Here is a 22,275-nt window from a genome sequence, read left to right on the forward strand (position 1 = left end):
CTGCAAGACAAACAATGACTACTTCTTGACATTATTGACATGATGCTGTCATCTACAAAGCACACATCCAAAAACTTACACAACTGAGTTACAAAAACTAGTCACATACACAAAAATAAAACTACCTCACAGGAATTAAGGTGACATGTTTGCATTGAGCTGTATTCATAGCTATCACACGCCCTATGTGGCTAAAAGCGACAGAATGAAACTAAAAAGTAAACTCCAAGTTAAATTCCTGAGTCACATGATGCTCTGAGAAGTCACTGATCCTTTTGGAAATCCAAGGAGCTGAGATTAAATATGTGTGCATGCACGTGTGTGTGTGTGTGTGTGTGTGTGTGTGTGTATACTTACTTTCAAGTCTTAGGCAAGAATGTCTCTCTCACTTTTGGAAGATAATCAATAAATTTAGGATCTATCTCATTACAAAGAGAGCAATCATACTGTGACTCAGATGTTTAAAATGTTTGTATTAGCATATACTAACTATACATAATGGGTTCCATTATGAATCTTACATACTATATTTCAATTATACTCACCCAGCTAATCTCCCTTTCTTCTTCCCTCATACTAAATCCCTCCCACTTCCTCTTCCTAACTCCTCCCTTTTTACTTTCACGTCTCTTCCTCTGCTCTTTTATTTTTCAAGGAATTACAGAAATGTGCACTTTATCCGTGGCCACTCCACTGAAGACAATGTCTCTCTCTCCTACCACAATTAACTGCTTAAAAATCCTCAAGCAAGGGTGGAGCCCTACAGCCCTTCTGGCAGGCTCAATGTAATCCAGCTTGTATTCGAGTCATCACAGCTGCTTTGAGTTAGAGTGCAGCAGCCACGTCACAGCTGGAAGTAAGCATCTCACACCCTTTATCTTTCTCCAGCTCTTACTCTTTCCTCCCCATCTTCTCTAATATGAACAAACTAGATTTTTTGAGACTTGTCTTAGGGTTTCCATTGTTGTAAAGAGACACCTTGACCAAGGCAACTCTTATAAAGAACATTTAATTGGGGCTGGCTCACAGTTTCAGACGTTCAGTTCATTATCATCAAGGCAGAAAGCATGGCAGCATCTAGACAGGCATGGCACTAGAGGAGCTGAGAGTTCTACACCTGCTTCTGACGGCAAACAGAAGACTGACTCCCACATGGCTAGAAGGAGGATCTCAAAGCCCACCCCCACAGTGACACACTTCCTCCAACAAGGCCACACCTCCTAATATACCACTCCCTGGACCAAGCATATTCAAACCATCATAACACTCTTTCTTCCCATCACTGAGAATAAAAATTATCTGGCCACCCCCTGCCCTTTGGTTTTTTGAGACAGGCTCTGGATGTCCTGGAAACAACTATGTCTACATAGACCAGGCTGGCCTCACAGAGATCCACTCACCTCTGCCTCCCAAATGCTGGGATTAAAGGGAGGTACTACCACACCTGGTATACGCCTCCCTTGAAATTTCATCAAATACTTGCTTAAAATGTGTGTTATTTTCAACATTATGGGACTGAGGAGGATAGCTCAATAGATAGAACGAGCACTCATGGCCCCAGCATCTCTGTCTTAAAATAATTTTTTTTTTAATTAAAAAGCTAGGTTAGTATAGTAATCACCCGTACTCCCAGCATTTGGGAATCAGAAATGGGGGAGTCCCTACACCTAGGTAGGTAGAGCAGTTAGATTTAGTGAGCCTGGGTTCAGAAGAGACCCTATCTCAAAAGAAAAAAAAGTGGAGGACAATTGAGGAAAGCCTACAAACACAGCTAAACTGTGGCAAAATCATTTCCTCCCCCTCCTCTTCCTCCTCCCCTCCTCCTCCTCCTCCCCCTCCTCCTCTTCAAAATAATTTTGTTTTCTTTTGTTTTGATTTATAATCCTTTTTACTTACTGTTTGACAATGTATCGGGATAATATCCACCACACACTGGCCGGGCGTGGTGGCGCACGCCTTTAATCCCAGCACTCGGGAGGCAGAGGCAGGCGGATTTCTGAGTTCGAGGCCAGCCTGTTCTACAGAGTGAGTTCCAGGACAGCCAGGGCTACACAGAGGAAACCCTGTCTCAAAAAACCAAAACAAAACAAAACAAAACAAAACAAAACAAAAATATCCACCACACACAAAACCCTATCATGCTCAAGACCCTTGGGCATGTATGTGCCTTTTCCACCTTCCTGTTCTTCTTCATGCTGGTTTTCTTTTTGCTGGTCACAAAAGAGAGAAAAATCAGCCCCACACTTCTTCATGCTTCTCTGAACAATGCACTCAGGAGCACTGTGTGCTAGGTGTGCTGGCGTGTGCCTGTAATCCCAGCATCGAGGCAAGAAGACTGAAAGTTGCTATATAATGACACCATCGCTCCCAACTCCATTCCCCCACAGAAGCGGCCTTTTGTTGATCAGCTGCGCTGGCTCTCTAAACCAAAGACTACTGAGACGGTGCTGACTTGGGCCTGACTTGCTCCCGAGTGTAAAAGGGGAAGATTTAGCACCTGGGAAGGCTGAGCAAGAAAGAGGCTTCCTCGGGGGAAGCCAGTAGCTGTCAGCCAGGCTGGACACAACTATCTACTGTGACAGATATATAGACACTTTGTTTAAAAGGCTACCTTTGGAGCCAACAAGATGAAGAAGCTCTTGCCAAGCCAGCCTCCGCACTTGAGTTCAATGCACAGGACCCTCCTAAGGGTAGAAGGAGAAAACTGCCTCTACGAAGCTGTCCTCTGACCTCCACACGAACTCAGTGGCATGCATGAATAAATAAAAGAGGGTTTGGGTCTTTTAAAGGGCTACTTTTGGGCTGGTGAGATGGCTCATCGGGTAAGAGCACTGATTGCTCTTCCAAAGGCCCTGAGTTCAAATCCCAGCAACCACATGGTGGCTCACAACCACCCATAATGAGATCTGATGCCCTCTTCTGGTGTGTCTGAAGACAGCTACAGTGTACTTATTTATAGTAATAAATAAATCTTTAAAAAGGGGGGGGGCTACTTTCTACTCTTTCTTAGAAGATTTTCCAAATCACTTTACCACAGACTCTTCAGAGCAGCCATCGCCATTGGCAGGTGCTTCTTTAATCAGTTGACGACCCCATTGGACCTCAGAACAAGTCCAAGTGTGAAGAGCAGGATGAGAGCCTAAGACCAGTTCTCAGCATTGCAGACGCAAGTGAGACCACCTGGGTAACATCAAGAACAACTGTCTCAGAAACTGTCTATCAAGTATTCCTCCCTCACAGACAACCTCTTCTCAGCCTAGACCCGAAAGGCTCCAGATATCCCAGGAATTCCTATTACCCTTGACTCACTCAGGGGAAAACAAAACAAAACAAACAAACAAAAAACCACTTCAAACTATGTTTTGCATTTTAAAACAATTCTCCAGTTTTCCTGCCTATTTTTGTATAGGAATTTGGCCCCAGCAGCAACCTCCAGTGTCAGGGAACTCTGTTCTTCAGATGTTTCTATGAATCTAGAAGCTAATCTTCTAAGAGTCACAGTTAAGTTTAGGGAAAGGGGGAAAAACAAGTCAGGCAATGCCTAAAGAATGATCTTATTCCTTCCAAGTCCAGCACAGGGCCATGCTTAGGGAGCTGAGCAGCTGTGCTGCTGGCAGAGGCTGCAAACTGCAGTGAACGGCTCATGCCTCTCTCCCTCCCACTCACAGGCCTGCCAAGCCCCATCCAGTTGCTGCACAAAAGGGCTTTTTCTTATAAACTTCTCTCCCTTTTACTTCTGACGCCATCTTGAATGGAAAGAAACAACACTAGGGATGGAATGTACATGGCTCTGCAAATATTCATGAGAAAATTCTCTGACACCCACATGTGGCTGAGCTCCCCCAGCCCATGCATGAGCATAGGAAAAGGCGAGGCAGAGAAACTCTGACATCTGTGTTATAACCAAAGCAACTGGAATGCTCCCTTATAATGGGCAACAAGGTTCAAGAAGGTGAGCCTGGGAATGTAGCCCTGTGCAGAACTGTGTGCCTGGCACATTAAAAAAAAAAGTACTAGACCATCACTGGAAAGAGAGGCCCATTGGTCATGCAAACTTTATATGCCCCAGTACAGGGGAACACCAGGGCCAAAAAGTGGGAGTGGGTGGGTAGGGGAGTGGGGGGAGGGTATGGGGGACTTTTGGGATAGCATTGGAAATGTAAATGAGGAAAATACCTAATAAAAAATATTAAAAAAAAAAAGTACTAGGATCAATTCTGAATGCTACAAAAAAGAAAAAAAAAAGATTAGGGTCTGCTTTTGTTTGTTTTTACATTTTATTATTTTTATGTGTATGAGTGTTTTGCTTGCATGCTTGTCTGTGCACAGTACTCTCAGATGCCAGAAAGAAGAGGTCTTTGGATCTCCTAGAACTAGAGTTACAGATGGCTATGAGCTACCATGTGGGCACTAGGAATCGAACCTAGGCCCTCTGGCTGGAGCAACAAGTGCTCTTAACGAATGACCCATTCTTCCAGCCTTAGACACAAGTTCAGTTGCCGGCATCCACATCATGCTGCTCAAAACCATGTGAAACCTCAACTCCAAGGGATCCAACACCCTCGTCATATATGCTCACACACAAACCTGTCAACTCCAGGGGATCCAACACCCTCTTCATGTATGCTCACACACAAACCCGTCATTAAAAATAAAAACAAAAAGCCGGATGTGGTGGCGCACACCTTTAATCCCAGCACTCGAGAGGCAGAGGCAGGAGGATTTCTGAGTTCGAGGCCAGCCTGGTCTACAAAGTGAGTTCCAGGACAGCCAGAGCTATACAGAGAAACCCTATGTGATGGTTTATATATCCTTGGACCAGGGAGTGGCACCATCTGAAGGTGTGGCCTTGTTGGAATAGGTGTGACCTGGTTGGAATGGGTGTGTCACTGTGGGTATGGGTATAAGATCCTCACCCTAGTTGCCTGGAAGTCAGTCTTCCACTAGCAGCCTTTGAATGAAGACGTAGAACTCTCAGCTCTGCCTGCACCATGCCTGCCTGGATACTGCCATTCTCCCACCTTGAAGATAATGGACTGAACCTCTGAACCTGTAAGCCAGCCCCAATTAAATGTTGTTTTTTATAAGACTTGCCTTGGTCATGGTGTCTGTTCACAGCAGTAAAACCCTAACTAAGACACCCTATCTCAAAAAAAACAAAAAAATAAAATAAAATAAAATAAAAACAAAACCGTCTCTGAGAAAAGGCAGTTTTATCTTACCTGACACCCATTGAATTGTTAATTGAACAATTAATTTATAGTCATTACTAGGTCATTTAGGACGTGTGGCACTAGAAAGACAGGAACAAACTGTGAAGGATGCCGTGTGCACAGGTCCAGACTCTGCTGTCACCAGTCAAGGATTTGATTGTTGGTGCTTCGCTTGGTTGTGAGACCTTAAGAAGCTGCTTACTCTCTCAGAGCCCACAGCTACCCTTAAATGGAGAAAGAACCACTCTGCAATGGAAATAATTCTAACAGTGCCTGCTGCTCCGTTTCTACTCCATTTTTGTCCTTTATATTTCCTGCTCCTGTTGTACCTCCAAAATCACTTTTTGGTTTCTGCCACTTTCCCACCTTCTTTATTATTCTTTTCCCAAAGCTTTCATTCACTCTCCAAGTTCAGTAGATTCCAAAGTTGTAAAAGAAGAGAAAGCCAGACTGCTTCCCATACCGTGCTTTCTTTTTTGAAGCAGCAGATAACAGACCTTGTGTTCATTTTGTAATAGATTAGGGCTCCCAGGCAGAAGTAAGGGCTGCGTCTGTGACGGAAGCATCTAATCAGACCCGGTCCTAGGAGAGGACCAGCAGCAGGTGCTCCATCTCCCTTCTATTACCAGATGGCAACACTGCCCTGCTCTCATCTCCGTTCAGAACAAAGCTGGGGTTAGGGCTGGTCCAACAGCATACTACCAACTGGGCTGGGACATTTATGTTGCAGTTCATGGTGCCTTCCTACCAACACCATCAGCAGGAGACATTTCCCGACAATTAATTTGCAAAAATTGCATGTGGGCATGCATGTGTGTGAGAGGGACTGACTTAATGATTTGTGTCTAGCCTTCATTTTTGAAATAAGTTTCTAGGAATACATATTATACACTAATTTGCCTAGCATGCATGAAGCTCTGGGTTTGATCCCCAACTCTGTTTAAAAGCAGGCTTGGTGGTACCTGCCTGTAATCCTAGCGAAAGCAAGATCAGAAATTCAAGGTCACCTCAGTTACAAATCAGGTTCAGGACCTCTGAGGAGTGTGTAAAGTCCTGAGTGAATGTGTATTTTGACAGGAACACAGCCATGTCAAGGACCCCAATGTCAAACCCATGGGAATGGCAAAGCCGTCATCTGGTCCAAGTATGGATGTTAAAAATGACTGTCTTCAGCTAAAAACAGTGTATGCAGAAACTCCATCAAAGCTTCCTCCTTCCGGATGACTACAGCCTGGAATTGCTTCTCCATTGAAACCTCTTACTAAGTTTGGCTAAACCTGCCTCCTCGTCCAGTTGTGCATAATAACCCACTTCCTTGGTTCAGATGGATAAAATAAACTTGGTGAGACTTCAGGCTGCTGCTGGTGCAATTCCATTAGAACACATGATCCTGCAATCCTAGCTTTCCTGCACCCCGTGTCTGTCCTTTCTTCATTTCCTAATCACCCAGTCAGGTCAACCCCAAAGGCATGCAGATTGAAGCCAAGGGCCAACCTGAAGTGCTTGAGATCCTGTCTCAAATTTTCTTAAAAAAAAAAAAAGTCTTGGGCTGGGGAGATGCTCAGCCAGCAAAGTGTCTGCCAGACAAGCAGGCGGACCTGAGTTCAGATCTCTAGAAGCATGTAAAAAGTCCAGCAGACATGCCTGTAACCAGCCCCTGCAGAGACAAGCTAAAGCTCACGGGCTAGCCAGCCTAGCCAAATCATGAGCTTCAGGTTCTGGAAAGAGTATCTCACAAGACAAAGGTGGAGGGCCGGTGCAATGGCTCACTGTGGAAAAGTGCTTGCCTTGCAAGACTGATGACCTGGAACTCAGGTTAAGATGGAGGGTGAGACTAAACTCGACAAAGCTGTCCTCTCACCTCTTTATTTATACCCACCTACACGTGATAATAAAGAAAATAAACATTTTTAAAATAGTAAAATAAATAAATAAATAAAGGTGAAACCTAATAATGGAAGAAAGCTCTGCAGTCAACCTTGGGCACACGCACAGAAAATACCCTGAATGGTGTCTAGTACTTTTTCTAGTATTAATACACTGGCCCTCTATTTACTTTTGTTTTTTGAGTGAGGTCTCTGTGCTGCCCATGCTGGTCTGAGACTCCCGGGCTCCCGACATCACTGGTGAGCATAAGTGAGCGCCCAACTCAATACTCTGGGAACCCACTTAGCGACCTCACATATCAGGATTCAAAGCCTCTCCATAAATTATTCTTTACATCCTAACAACGCATAATTCTCTGCAAATTAATTGAAATCTGTTCTACTCTAATGGACATGAAGACCAGCTACTTCCTATGCTCTGTAAAGTGTTTACTTATCACGTTCTGTACTCAGCATTAGCGCCCACCTTTGCATGCTTGCGTCAATATTCTGTCATTACACAATCACATACAGATGCACGTGAGGTGTGCTTGTGCTGTACTAATGGCAGCTTTCCTCTTGGTTCCTGCAGTACAGTCCTTTAACCATTGTTAGGTCTTAGAAGTGAGTGTGTCCAGAAATGAGTCTTGGCTTAGCACAACCCGAGTGATAGAAGCATTAGTGACGGTTGGAATAAAAGCCTGCACTCCTCAGGATCTTGTGCAACAAACAGTTCCTTCCACTCGTCTGATCTCGGAAGCTAAGCAGGGTCCGGCCTGGTTAGTACTTGGATGGAAGGCCACCTGGGAATACCAGGTGCTGTAGGCTTTAAAAAACTAAAACAAAACAAAACAAAACAAAACAAACAAACAAACAAAAAACAGTTCCTTCCACCAAAAGGAGTTATTTCCCCTGCCTCTGGCAGAAAAGACATATGGCTCTCCATTGACATATTCCTACAGTTGCCTATTAGAATCCATGCTGGCTTCCAGGCTCCTTCAGTCCCTAATCACAAACCCATTTCAAAGCCCACATGATGGCATCCTGGCCCTTCTCACCTCCTGTGCAATGTTATCACATTCTCTCTGCTCTGGGCCCTTCCAGATGCCTCTGGATGGTCTCTTTCTTATCCACAATAATAATAATAAAAATACACCTTAATCATGGAGCAGCCATTCTGGTGGTTTCCCTACTGCATCCTTCAAATACGATCATGTTCTACGGAAGTGTGGTTCCTCTCCCAGGCTTCTCCAGCTTCCTGACATTCTCAGAGTAAAGTTCCAAAGCAGAAGGAATCTATCATCTCTTTTTCCCTCCCTCCCTTTCTCCTCCCCTTCCCACTTCTTCTCCCTTCCCTCTGTTTTCTTTCCAATCTTTCTCCTCTTGAAAGGCTTAGAGTGTTGTGTGGTGTTTGGGATTCAGTGTCCTATGAAGACCAAAGAACTATAAAAACACCAGCAACCACATCATTTCACTACTGTAGTTTTAGTTTTAGATTCAGTGGTTGTAGAGAGAAAAAGCTCCTCACCCACACAATTTTTAATCTTGAAAGTTACAAAGGTTTGGGAAATGTGTTTTAGCCAAACAACAAACCATTTTAAGATGAAGATTCCCAGGAGAGTGGAGGCAATGGCTTTGCAAAGGGCAGGGTTTTTTTTTTTTGTTTTTGTTTTTTGTTTTTTTTTGTTTTTTTGACTCACTCTGGTTTGTTGTGAGCAGCCATTGCTGTTCTTGGTGGGTAGAGCTGAGTTAAAATTCCTTGTGGGAAGTTTTACAAATATACAATAGGGCAAATGCACTGTGTGTGAGCAGAGAACTCCCACCCCACAGGAGGAAGTAAGATTAGGTTCCCAAGTGGAGCATGCTGGTCCCAGGAGAAAGAAGGGGTAGAAAAAAGTATGCACTTGCTCCCATGTGCGGTAAGAGAACAGTTGTTCAGGGATTTGAGCCACTGCACATAGAAACTCACATCGACCTACAAGGTGGGCATTTAACATAATTACTTTAACGAGTCCTTCATCATATGATAACTCTGAGATATATGCTACCACAAAAATGGTAGTAATACACACGCACACATACACACATACACACACACACACATTCCAGACACATGTACCACCCTCTTAGTCTGAAAAGCTCTTAGAATGTTCATATGTTCTGTTAATGAAAAGACCAATGACTTCTCTCCAGCAGTGCCTTTCCTGAATCTTTGCAGATCTCAGTGGAAGTGTCACCAATACCAGTAGGCCGATGCCTTACATATATTGCATGTTAGAATTTTAAAAAAAGACCCATAGGGTTGGGAAGATGCTCAGAGGTTAAGAATGCATACTATGCCGGGCGTGGTGGCGCACACCTTTAATCCCAGCACTCGGGAGGCAAAGGCAGGCGGATTTCTGAGGCCAGCCTGGTCTACAGAGTGAGTTCCAGAACAGCCAGGAATACACAGAGAAACCCTGTCTGGAACGCCCCCCCTCCTCCAAAAAAAGAATGCATACTGCTCTTACAGAGGACTTGAGATTGATTTCCAGCATCTATATTCAGCTGCTCACAAGCCCAGGGCACTGCACTCATGTGCACAGACAGACAGACACACACACACACATATACACAAACACACACACATTATTAAAAATAAAAATAAGGTCTAAAGTAGAAATGGGTAATTTATATTCACAGATGGACCATACAACTTTGCACAGGCATGTGCTACCATGCCTGCTATATTTTTTTTTCTCAATTTTAGGGTTAGACTGTCACAAAGTACCCTAATGTCTGCCAGTATGAGGATGATTTTCTGTGGGCTAGCAAGCCTTGCTGCCATTATGAGGACTGAAATCATAACCTTCTACAGTGCTCAACCAATGCAATCCAATACATTGGTACTGATTCTCAGAAACAAAGATGCCCTAAAGATGCACTGGCCAGACCTCTAGATGCCTTGGCAACTGGAGAAAGAGATAGACAAAAACTACAAGGCATCGAGAAGATGACCAGCAACACCTTCAGCTCAGCCAGCAAAGCCTTTTCCTCCCAATCCTCAGCCATCAGAACTTTGGAACTGACCTCCTATACACTCTTGCAGTCTCACAGACTACCTATCTATCCCTTTCAGATTCTGTGTAGGAGCACAAGTACACGCTTAAGATCATAAGGAGAGATTAGCCTCTAGGCTTCACCAGTCCTGCTGCACACAATCCAAGGCCGTGCAGCAGAAGACTAACTGCATTGCACCCCACATGAAGCACACTGAGGCCCAAACTGGAAATGGACATCACCAAAGCTCCTACTCCTTGACCAAGCAGTCTTTTCCCACCTTTTTGAATCATTTTTCAAAAACCTGATGCCACTCACTGCTATCTCTATAGATCATAAATAACAGCCACTGGGCTGGAGAGATGGCTCAGTGGTTAAGAGCAGTGACTGCTCTTCCAGAGGTCCTGAGTTCAATTCCTGGCAACCACATGGTGGCTCACAAACATCTGTAATGGAATCTGATGGCCTCTTCTGGTGTGTCTGAGGACAGCTACAGTATTCTCATCATATTTATCAAATAAATAAAATAAATCTTTCTAAATAAATAACAGCCATCACTCAGATTCTATGCTAATTTACCTAAGTATACAGTTATAAAAACTGAGGAGACAATGCTATCATGGAAATAACTTTAAACAGTCCACAATGTATTAGGTTTCCTCTGGAAAAGCAGTTTGCATTAAGATTTTCCAAATGTTAAAGTACTAATTAGAGTACTTCCAGCCTGCAACTGCCATAATAAACTTGAAAAGTAAATTTACAGCAAACATTTGTAAAAAGGAGAATGGAGGGAAAATGACATTACCACTTCCTGAGATGCATAGTGAGGGTCCTCTGGGTTGACTGACCAATAGCAGTAATCAAAGCCAAATGCCACAACCTTTTCCCGGGTGTCTCCAAAGCTCTCTGGTCGACTGTCCACCTAAAATTAAGCACAGAATCCAGTGTTTTCTTTGTCGTAACTCTGGAATCTGGACAGGAGCTCTTGATGTTCTCCTGTAATTACAGAGACCTGGACTAACTACTGGACCGTTTACAACAGCCACAGAGAAAGAAAGAAGGGGAGGGGGGTGGCTGGAGAGATGGCTCAGCGGTTAAGAGCACTGACTGCTCTTCCAGAGGTCCTGAGTTCAATTCCCAGCAACCACATGGTGGCTCACAACCATCTGTAATGGGATCTGGTGCCCTCTTCTGGTATATGTCTAAAGACAGCAACAGTGTACTCATATAAATAAAAATAAATACATAATATTAAAAAAAGAAGAGAGAGAACAATTGTTTCCACCTCACTAGAAACAAATAGAGACCCAGAAAACTAAATATGCCTATGACACTAACATGTCTCCTGCTTACAAACACGAGGTATAGGACAGCTCAGCAGAGAAAGCCCGTAAGGGATATATATCTTCCTCACTCACTTCTTCCCTAAGGATTTCTGTAGAGGATACTGACAGCATCCTCTGAGTTAACCCAGTCCCTGGGTCCAAGAGGCTTCATCAATATGGAGCTTTCATTGGCAGCTCCTGTAGGAATCTACCCTCAGTGGTGGCACACGCCGCCTTTAATCCCAGCACTCGGGAGGCAGAGGCAGGAGGATTTCTGAGTTCGAGACCAGCCTGGTCTACAGAGTGAGTTCCAGGACAGCCAGGGCTACACAGAGAAACCCTGTCTCGAGGAAAAAAAAAAAAAAAAAGACAGAACAACCAGGAATAATCCAATGGCCAGAGGCAGAGGAGGGTGGGGCCAAAACTTGGAACTGCGCTGAGTCCTCTGTACTGGGGAGAATGGCACTCTTCTCATAAATGCCTAGTCTTAATATTTAAATGTAAACTCTGGCTTTCAGGTGACAATGGTCTCCCTATGAGAACACGCCTCTTGCAAAGATCTCCTTTATCCTCTCCAGAGAGTAGAAAAAAAACTCAAGAATGGACACCCCCTAATTCCACTTCATAGATGTAAAATGGGCAGATACTACAAAGTCACCATAGCCTGTAGGCATGCTTTGTGTGCTGGCTGCTCCATTGTCCTCTGCCAGCCTCCAGGAGGGAAAGCAAGACTTACAGAGGGATGCTCCTTGAGAACGCAGCACTAAGAGTGCCCAGGGAAAGATTAAGGGGACAGATCCTCATATCTTTTTAGAAGAGTACTTTACTTTTATAGAAGAGTAAAGTTTGAAAAGGAAAAGGCAACTCTAGCCATTCAGAAACTACAGAAGACCCTGGCTGTCATGAGTAAGAGCCTGTTCATAGATAACCGACTTTAGGGAAGTCAATAGCCAAGGTGTGTAGACGAAAAACCTAACTTTGTTCTTCAGGGCTGGAGAGATGGCTCAGAGTCTGGCTGCTCTTCCAGAGGACCTAGGTTTGATTCCTGCACCCATGTGGTGGCTCATAACCATCTGTAACTCCAGGCCCAGAGAAGAGATCTGATGCCCTCTTCTGGCCTCCTAGAGCACAAGGTACACACGTGGGGTGCAGCCATACATGTAGGCACAACACCCATACACATAAAAGAATAAATATATTTTTTAAAAGTTTGTTCTTGGCCAAGCTTATTCTCTAGACCCAAAAGTACGCTGAAGTGATTAGCAAGAGAGATAAGTAAGAGGAGGCGGGGAATGAACGGTCCCTTGTCTTCCTAGAGCTCCTGTTGAAACTTTGGCAGGGCCCATTCTCTTTTAACAAGAGCTAATGTCAAGAGGAAACAAATCACATCACAGAAGTTACACAAGAGAGGGCATATCTCTGAGGCTGAGGTCTATTACCTCCACTCTGCCTCAGCTTCTTCATTTCTTTTTTTTTTTTTTTTTTTTTTTTTGGTTTTTTCGAGACAGGGTCTCTCTGTGTAGCCCTGGCTGTCCTGGCACTCACTTTGTAGACCAGGCTGGCCTTGAACTCAGAAATCCGCCTGCCTCTGCCTCCCGAGTGCTGGGATTAAAGGCGTGCACCACCACGCCCGGCAGGAGCTTCTTCATTTCTTGGCAATGCCCGCTTACACCACAAGCTAACTACAGCAGTCATGTGGTCACCTCCTTGGCTTCTTTCCACTGTTTAAGCTCCACAAAAGGAGAACACATTTATCTTCCACATCAGGAAGGGTGGAGGAAGTTGACTCTAGGAGAGGGGGAGGAGGAGGGAAGGAAGTTCCCTGGGCCTGTCCAATTGTGCTCCAAAGTTAAATAGGGTGGTGGAAGAAAATCTGCAACAAAACTCAGGCTAGTGGCCTTCTGGGATCTGAAGGCTGATGTCTGATGTCTGGACCACATTATGGCCAACATAAACCCTACACTATCTGGTAAAATTCCTAAGGATGCCATGGATAAAGTATTATCAGTTGTGGGGCTCAAGATAAAGTCTAACTGGTGACCAGGTGAGTTACATAGACACACAAATTGCCCCTGGCACGAGTGAAGCTGATCACAGCCCTTATCACATCCCTGGGGTTGTCAGTTTCCAAAACAGCTGCACCATTCCAGTTAGCAGACCACTGACCCAAACACCACATCTTCTGGAGTCTAAGCACAATTCTCTTCTTGTTTATTTGCTTTATGATTGGTCCACGCTTCCTCTACAAGCCTCTTCCATCTCCTGCTCTTTCATATATTAAACATATTCGCCCCAAGAGGCCACCTAATTATAATAGTTCTTAATTAAGAAAAAAAAAACAGATATTTCAGGCTTACCTTTACATTCCTGATTTTTGCCACTTTGTCATCAACTTCCACAATAATTCTTCCCCCTTCTTTGGTCTCCCTAAGAAATAAGAACAGAATTTAAATGAGAAAAAAAAACAAACCCTTTTTGTTTTGTTTTCTGAGACTGATTCTCACGTATCCTAAGAACCCTAAAAAAAAGTGGGGGAAATGAATGCATGGTGTGAAAGGCACAGGAGAGTGGGGGCAGAGCACAGACCAGGCAGGTGCTCTTCAGTGGATAGACAAGGACAGCATCTCACAGTGACAGACAGCTGAGGTCAAGGCTAGGGCTTCAAAACCACTTCTGTGATGTTATTTTACTCAAGGTTATCTCTAGCCCTATAGAACAAAGGAGTAATTCTGAGCATCTCAGAAAGGAGCAGGATGGTGTAGCGAGTCAAATCCTGCTTTTTAGAACTTAAGCAAGACAATGTTCTCATTTGGAAAAAATAATGTTAGCTTTGGCTAGGTGACTTTAATGGTTCCTTCACACGTACAATTATCAGTGCTGATGACTTATTTGAATGTTAGCACAGACTACATATTCAGCAAATTCTACACATGCAAAACAGCCTCAATGAGCTGTGGGTACTACCACTATCTCTGCAGAATTCTGTGGGAATTGAAGAATGGTCTGCTCTGACTTCTTGGCTGAGATCACACTGAGTGCTTACATAACTACCTCTGAATCTATGGTCGTTGTGACCCGGGAGCCTGCTAAAACTCTGCTCACTCCTGGAGATCAGCGGGCTTGACCGTCTACCACTTACTCTCAAGGCCCTACACTGGGGCGGAAAGTAAGTTTCCTGGTTGTTTTCCATTGTTGTTGGATGACATACGTTATTCTTAGCAGTGACTGCAAGTATCAAAGGAGTTTCAACATCATTTTCTTAATCTAATCCATGCTATTTGAAATTCCTGGTTTCCAAGGAACTACAAAGTTAAGAGTAAGTGGTCAATGTTGCTATCCTAAGAATCCTAAAAGACAGTTTGGAAAGGGCCTCCTCCTGGACAGCAGCTACTCCCAGGAAGCCCCCAGCCCTGAGTCACCACAGGCAGTGATATAAAGCCAGATGTTTAAAAGTCATTTACCAATCAAAACACAGCAATTTGGGGTACACTCTTTTGTCTTCCTCCTATCTCACTGCTCTCATTCGGTCTAAACTTTTTAAAGCAGATGGCCTCTAAAAGGACAAACCTAACCCCATACAGAACCATTTTCGTCATAGGAGACAATGCCCTTTTTGACCTCTGTTCCCATTTACCAAGGTATCTTGTGTACTGGACAGTTAAAAAAAAAATCTGCTAGTTCCAATACATGTCATCTGGTCTAGACCCACACTCTGCCAGTTTTCTCACCCATCACTCTTCCGCTTCAACCCAAGCAGGTGTCCAAGGCTTCCATCTACACCCTAAGAGCAGAGATTTGCTCTCTCTTCCTGTTCTTAGAGAACTCTGCACTTCTTCTCCTTACTTGTCAGAAAACTCAAAGCTCATTCAGAACAGCTCTTTGACACCAACTTTTGTGCAAAGCCTTCTCTGACTTCCCAAGTGAGAGGAAAAGAGGATGAAGTGTGCAGCTTCACACTGGATGCCTCAAGGGCTGAGGGGTGAAGAATCAGGCTCCTGCACAAGGAACTAGCATGGAGGACACCGAGAAGAGATGTTTGGAGAAACTTCCCCTATGTCACAGTTCAGTCTTTAAATCACACCAATTGAGCACAGGTTGAAAGTGTAGTTTCTCTGGGCCTTTATTTTCCTTCCATATCCTGATAATTCTTTTTCCTATGTTCTCTTGGTGCAATCCCATGTGTATATACGGACACACAGCCTCCAGTCCTCACTTGGGTACTCCCAGAACACCAAAAGTAGTGGAGTCTGCCCACCCTTTTGTACCTCCTCACGTCATGCTCCGCGAGAAAGGCCCTACTACGTGCACCAAGACCCAAGCCAGGGTCCCTAGAAACTCTAGTTGGCCGGTCACCAAGGACATGCACACAGGGCAGCGACTCCTGGAGTCACACAGGAACTGCTATCTCCTAGGACGCGAAGCACTGTCCCTCCAGGCCTTCTGGACCCTGAGCCTCCGTGACAATCTGTGTCTGATTTTTTTTTTTCTCTCCACGCCAGTCCACCCTGAGGAAGGCAGGGACCTCGCACTCCTCTCAGCTCACTTGACCCCTCAGGCGCCCCCTCCTGACAGACTCACCGCTTGCTGAGAGGCCGGACCCTCACGGCCACCTGCACATTCGCCATCCCTCCGCCACAACCCAAGACCCACACAGCGGTCCGGCGGAAGCATCCCTGGCCGGCGTCCAGCGAACAGACCCAGCCACAGGCACTGCAAGAGCCACAGACTGCCCCGCCCGTCCCACGCGCCTCCGGACCGCAGCCCAAGCCTCGCCCTAGGGGGCGGGGCCCACTAGGTATCAACCAATCCTGAGACAGATGGGGGTGGGCCTCCTCGCCTCGCTCCACCCTCTCACTTCTCCGGACGCTCCCGCCCGGGTGCGAGGAAACGCCCGACAGGGGCGGGGCCCGCGGAGCCTTAGCCAATCCTGAGGCAGGTGGGCTGAGCAACCTGGTCTCGTTCCACCCCTCGCACCGCAGACTGTCCTACGCGAGCTGTAGTATTTCTTTTGTTCTAAAATCTGGTGACTGAATTTCTGGTTAATACTTGAAAATTCATGAAGGAAATTAGTAATTTTATTTTTTACCCTATTGGTCTGCTATTTCAAAACTGCGGCTAAATTTTAAGGTCAAAATTAAAGTGGAGCATATCGTGGAGGCTGAGGCAAGAATATTTTGAATTCAAGGTTAGCCTACATGATGATTTCAGGTCAGCCTGGAGTTCAGCGTGAAGTCCCGTCTCAAAACAACAACAATGAAATGAGCAAAACAAACGATTTTGTAATTCTAAGGTGCGTTTAATGAAGAGGCTTTTTTTTTTTCTTTTTTCTTTCTTTCTTTCTTTTTTTTTTCCTAACTTACTGACAAATTTCTCTCGGTTGCCCTGTAACTTCACTGCCGCCCTAAGCAGTATTTATAGTACATACAGAGCAAATGTTGTCTGATCAGAGCTGGTTTGTTCAAATAAGAAATAGCTATTTATAGCTGTAAAGCCTGAAGCCCAGCTCTGAGACTAAGGGTTTACTCCCTTCACCCCTTCACCACCAGGGGCTGATGAACACTTAACAATTCCAACACTGGGGAGTTCCAAGACCTCCACACAGGAAGCTCCCACGTCTCACAACAACAAAAACAGAAACAAGGGTCGGTTTCTGATGGCGACAAATTTGTGTCCACTGAAGACTACTGAATCTTCAGACATCATAATTAGAGAGAGGTGGGGTAGGGTTAGCCATTGTATTATTAATATTAGGGTTAGAGCTTATATAAACTGGAGAGTGGTTCTGCAAGCCTTTATTTAATCTTAGCAATTGGGAGGCAGAGGCAGGTGGATCTCTGTGAGTTCAAGGCCAGACTGGTCTACAGAGTGAGTTCCAGGACAGCCAGGGCTACACAGAGAAACCCTGTCTCAAAGAAAGAAAGAGAGAGAGAAAGAAAGAAAGGATGAAAGAAAGGAAGGAAGGAAGAAAGAAAGAAAGAAAGAAAGAAAGAAAGAAAGAAAGAAAGAAAGAAAGAAAGAAGAAAAAGACTCACACACACAAAACCAAGACAAACAAAAACACACAGACCAAAAAACAAAAAACCCAAAGTCACTTCCTTCATGAGAATTAGGATCTTATGGAAAAGGAAATAACTATCTAAATGTGTATAACATTGTGCCAGACACAAAATGCAAAGAAAAATAAAGGAATAAAAGAGAGTAACAGTTTTAGGTGGTTAAAGGGAAAGTTAACAAAGTTATTACTTTCTATAGACTCTTAAAGGAAGTCCTCACTGATATCAGTGACACCCTACTGTAGTTGAGGAAAGTAAGGCTGGGAAGTTTTTCAGAGACTGTTAGTTCATAGAGTTTCCTAAGTCAGCCTCTATTACGGCAGACACTGTTCTAAGCAATCAGAACATACCTGTCCGGTGAAACCTCTGACCTCATAGAACTGGGAGTAGACTAACAAGGTAAAAACAGTTTTAAAAAATGTTTAGCCATGCAGCAAATTAAAATTTAAAAGTATGTTTTAAAAAGCAAGAACAGGGGGCTGGTGAGATGGCTCAGTGGGTAAGAGCACCCGACTGCTCTTCCAAAGGTCCGGAGTTCAAACCCCAGCAACCACATGGTGGCTCACAATCATCTGTAACGAGATCTGACACCCTCTTCTGGTGTGTCTGAAGACAGCTACAGTGTACTTACATATAATAAATAAATCTTTAAAAAAAAAAAAAAAAGCAAGAACAGGGCTGGTGAGATGACTCAGCGGGTAAGGGCACTGACTGCTCTTCGGAAGGTCCTGAGTTCAAATCCCAGCAACCACATGGTGACTCACAATGAGATCTGACGCCCCCTTCTGGTGTGTCTAAAGATAGCTACGATGTGCTAGCATGTAATAATAAATCTTTGGGCCGGAGAGAGCAGAGGGCCTGAATTCAATGCTCAGCAACCACATGATGGTTCATAACAGCTACAATGTACTCATATACATAAAATAAATAAATAAATCTTAAAAAACAACAAAACTAGTTGTAAAGAGAACAGGATCATGGAGCCCCGCGATGGGAGGGGTGTGTAATCAGAGTCCTGCTTCAGTTGAGGCAGGAGAATTTTGAGTTCCATGCTAACCTGGACCACATATCAAGACCTGGTATCAAAACAAAACAAAACAAACAAACAACAAAAGCCATACTGTGTGTGAAAGGACAGACACAGGGAGCAGGTCAGTGTAAGACCCCATGCTTGTAAGACAGCCTTCATGGGGGTAGACGGAGGTGCAGAGCCAGGATCATGGAATTAATATGAAGCCACAGTGTCTTCTTGGTTTTATTCAGTGAATTGGGAAGCATAGGAAAGTTTTGGAGAAAAGAGTAAAATTATTTGACTTGCATGTTCTAATTTTCAAAATGGTGTGTGGGGGGTCACCATCTTTGGGAGTTCAGATCATTCCAGCTGGACTTGACTATTTACATCCCTTTATGGAAGGCAGGGGAGTTCATGGGATCAGCAGCTGGGTATTCAGCCACTCTAAACCACATCTTGCATGTAATTCTGCACTTAACACGGGGAGAAGTTAGAGTACATAGACCAGGGGAAGGGAGAAAGAGGGCTGCTCCTATCTATGCAGCTATGGGAAAGCCATCATCCCTGCTGGTAAAGACTGCCTTTTGGGGAGAAGAGCGCCCACAATCCTATAAGTCATGTGGGTATCGGGTATCAAACTCAGTCCTGCAGGTTTGCATGAGTCTTCATTGGCTGAGCAGGGCCCTGATTTCTACCTTTAAAGGATTACTCCACCTGGTGTAAAGACGTCTGAGAAGTGAGGCCTGTGGAGCCCAGAGCCCAGTCAGGAGGCTACGTTAGCTCTCTGGTGGCAGAGCCAGAGCTATGAGTCATGTAGGCTCCTTTTTCTTATCCATTTGAAAGCACCAATAGAGCAGTGTACTAGATAGCTGGTTTACAATTTAGACTAATTTGGAGCCCCAGTCTCCTGGATAGGTTCTCTATTCATGCTGATTTGCAATGAAAACTGCTGCTGAAATAATATTTCTCTTGTCAGGCTATAGAGCATGACATAATTGGAACATTTTAATTTTTTAAATTATTTCACTCAAGGCTAGGGATGTAGCTCAATTGGTCAAATGTATGCCTAGCATTCACAAAGCCCCAGGATGACAGAAACTGGGTGCAGTAGCGCATACTTGTTATCCTGGCATTAGTAAGGGTCAGCAAATCCCAGGCCAGCCTGGGCTATATGAGACCTTGCCTTGCCTTAAAACAAACAAAAACCAAAACAATACAACAAAAACCTCCCAAACAAAAACAAACAAAAAAGCCCACTTCACTCATAAATATTTTAGTATGCATTTTTTGACATAACCACAATACCATTATAATAATCAAATACATGGGTTCATTACTGGCACCAAAACTTCAAAGTCTAGGTTTCTACTCGTCTTCACACCCATGATTTAATCTGTTGAAACCTTCTCTGAATAAGCCCTAATTTTTCTTACAGGTAAGAGGAATAGAGATTTTTATTAATATTTTTTGGAGACATCATCTTGCTGTGTAGCTCAGGCTGGCCTGGGACTCACTTGTGATCTGTCTTGCCAACTCAAGCCTCTGGGAATATAGGCTCTGGGCTCCTCAGCTCTGCAAATCATACCCTCCCACTAACCTGAGACCTTTTTTTTTTTTTTTTTTTTTGAAAAAAAAGCTTTATTGTAGAAAACAAAAGGCAGAGAAGTAGGATGGCCATGGCCATGTGGAGAGAGGGGTGAAGGGAGGGGAAGAAGGAGAGCTAGAGATGAGAATAAGAGAGGTAAGAGTTTAAGAGTGAAATTTTTTTTTTTTTTTTTTTTTACATTTGTGTACATGCAAGTTTTCATGTTTGTGCATGTGAGCTCAGGACATGGCGACCAGAGGTAGGCACAAGACACGGAGTATCTTCCTTAGTCACTCATCACTGTATTTTTTGAGACAAACCCTCTCACTATATCTGAAGCTCACCAGTTGGCTAGGCAGGCTGGCCAGCAAGTCTCAGAGCTCCTCTAGGTCTGCTTCCCTAACACTAGAATTACAGGTGTGTGCCTGGCTGAAAATCTGAATTCAAGACCTCATGCTTTTGTGGCAAGCACTTTACTGACAAGAATCATCTCCCCAAATCCCATTTAAAACTTTGTTTTTGAGATAGAATCCTCTATACAACCCTGACTATGCTGAAACTGAAACTTGGTATGTGAACTAGCTAGCCTCAAACTCACAAGACATCCACCTGCCTGCTTCATTAATTGTAGCCTGTGCTACAATTAAAGGTGTGTGCCACCATCCTGGGCCTCATAAACTTTTTCCTTTTATTTTCTTTATTTGGACGAATGTTTTTGCTTTAATGTAAGGAAGGTCTGTACACCTTGTCAGTAGGCCAATGGATTCCCCTGGGACTGAACCTGGGATTCAAACTTGGATCTTCTGGAAGAGCAGCCAGTGCTCTTAACTGCGCAGCCATCTCTGTAGCATCTTTTATATAAATTCATTTGTTTTACAAACATCTGAGAAAATCTCCTATGTAATGACCTGTATGAGTCATTACAAAATCAACTATATTGTGCCTTCTTCCCCACCATCTCCCCATATGATTTAAATCAAAAATTTTCTTAAGATTCTCTTGTTCCTCAAACCTCCTGATTTCACTGAAACTCCAAAAGGACAAATGAGAGCTGAGGGCTGAAGCCACAGGCCAGAAAAATAAGGAAAGAGCTACAAAAGACAAGAAGAGTGATCCCAAATAGTCTACAAATTGACATAGTTATTCTGGAATCACATTTACAGATCTCACACACCTCCTCTAATATAAGTAGAAAATACATTCCTGATTTTTTTTTTAATTATCTACATGTAGAAATCAAACTTTATAATTTGATCAAGGCCAGGTGGTGGTGGCACATGCCTTTAACTGCAGCACTTGGGAAGCAGAGGCAGGTGGTGGATCTCTGAGTTTGAGGCCAGCTTGGTCTACAAAGCAAGTTTTAGGACAGGCAGGGCAGTTACACAGAGAAATTGTCTCAGAAAGAAAAAAAAAAGTTTGATCAAACCCTCATGGCTAAGCCTGACATCCCCACCTCCAACCCCTGAAGCCACTGAAAAGACTTCCCCTGCTGGACCTGCTTGCTCATTTATTTCTGTATGTATAGGACTGTGGTCAAGTAAGGTCAGAGGGCAAACTTGGGTGTTAGTTCTCATGTCTAACAGGATCTCTTGTCTGCAGCTTTGTATAGGAACTAGTTGACCTTTCTTTTGCCTCCCATTTAACTGTAGAGTATCCAGTTCTATGTGGCTTCTGGGGATTTGAACTCAAGTCCTTACCCTTGCATGCGAACTTTTGCCCACTGAGCTTTCTCCTCAGCTCCTGCCTGTCTTCTTCCTAACTCGTAGCTTCTTTTTTTTAAAAGATTTATCTATGTATGTGAGTACACTGTAGCTGTACAGATGGTCGTGAGCCTTCATGTGGTTGTTGGGAATAGAATTTTTAGAATTTCTGTTTGCTCTGGTCAACCCCCCTCACTCAGTCCCTGCTTGCTGCATCCCAAAGATTTACTTATTATTATACATAAGTACACTGTAGCTGATTTCAGACACACCAGAAGAGGGTGTCAGATCTCATTACGGAGGGTTGTGAGCCACCAAGTGATTGTTGGGATTTGAACTCAGGACCTTCAGAAGAGCAGTCAATGCTCTTACTTGCTGAGTCATCTCACCAGTCCCAGCTTTCTCTTCTTATCCATCTTGTTCTTCCATGAAACTGTAGATATCTATAGCTTGCCTGTCCTTAGAACTGCCCTCAAGTTTCAC

The 22,275-nt window shown here is 44.0% G+C and overlaps 1 protein-coding gene across 1 annotated transcript in view; it reads right to left on the reverse strand.

Moving 5' to 3' along the window:
• Stard9 (StAR related lipid transfer domain containing 9) overlaps positions 1-16,154 on the reverse strand; it is an 85,644-nt gene extending 69,490 nt beyond the window's left edge. The window contains exons 1-3 of the mRNA XM_021186561.3: positions 16,021-16,154; positions 13,800-13,869; positions 10,923-11,039 (exon numbers count right to left, since the gene is read on the reverse strand). Of these exons, the coding sequence (XP_021042220.1) occupies positions 10,923-11,039; positions 13,800-13,869; positions 16,021-16,067 (234 nt within the window). The 5' untranslated portion in view covers positions 16,068-16,154. The remainder of the gene's footprint in view (positions 1-10,922; positions 11,040-13,799; positions 13,870-16,020) is intronic.
• Between the last annotated feature and the right edge of the window lie 6,121 nt (positions 16,155-22,275).

This window comes from Mus caroli, unplaced genomic scaffold (genome assembly GCF_978045245.1).
Source record: "Mus caroli unplaced genomic scaffold, Mus_caroli_1 scaffold_2, whole genome shotgun sequence".
Taxonomy (NCBI): Eukaryota; Metazoa; Chordata; class Mammalia; order Rodentia; family Muridae; genus Mus; species Mus caroli.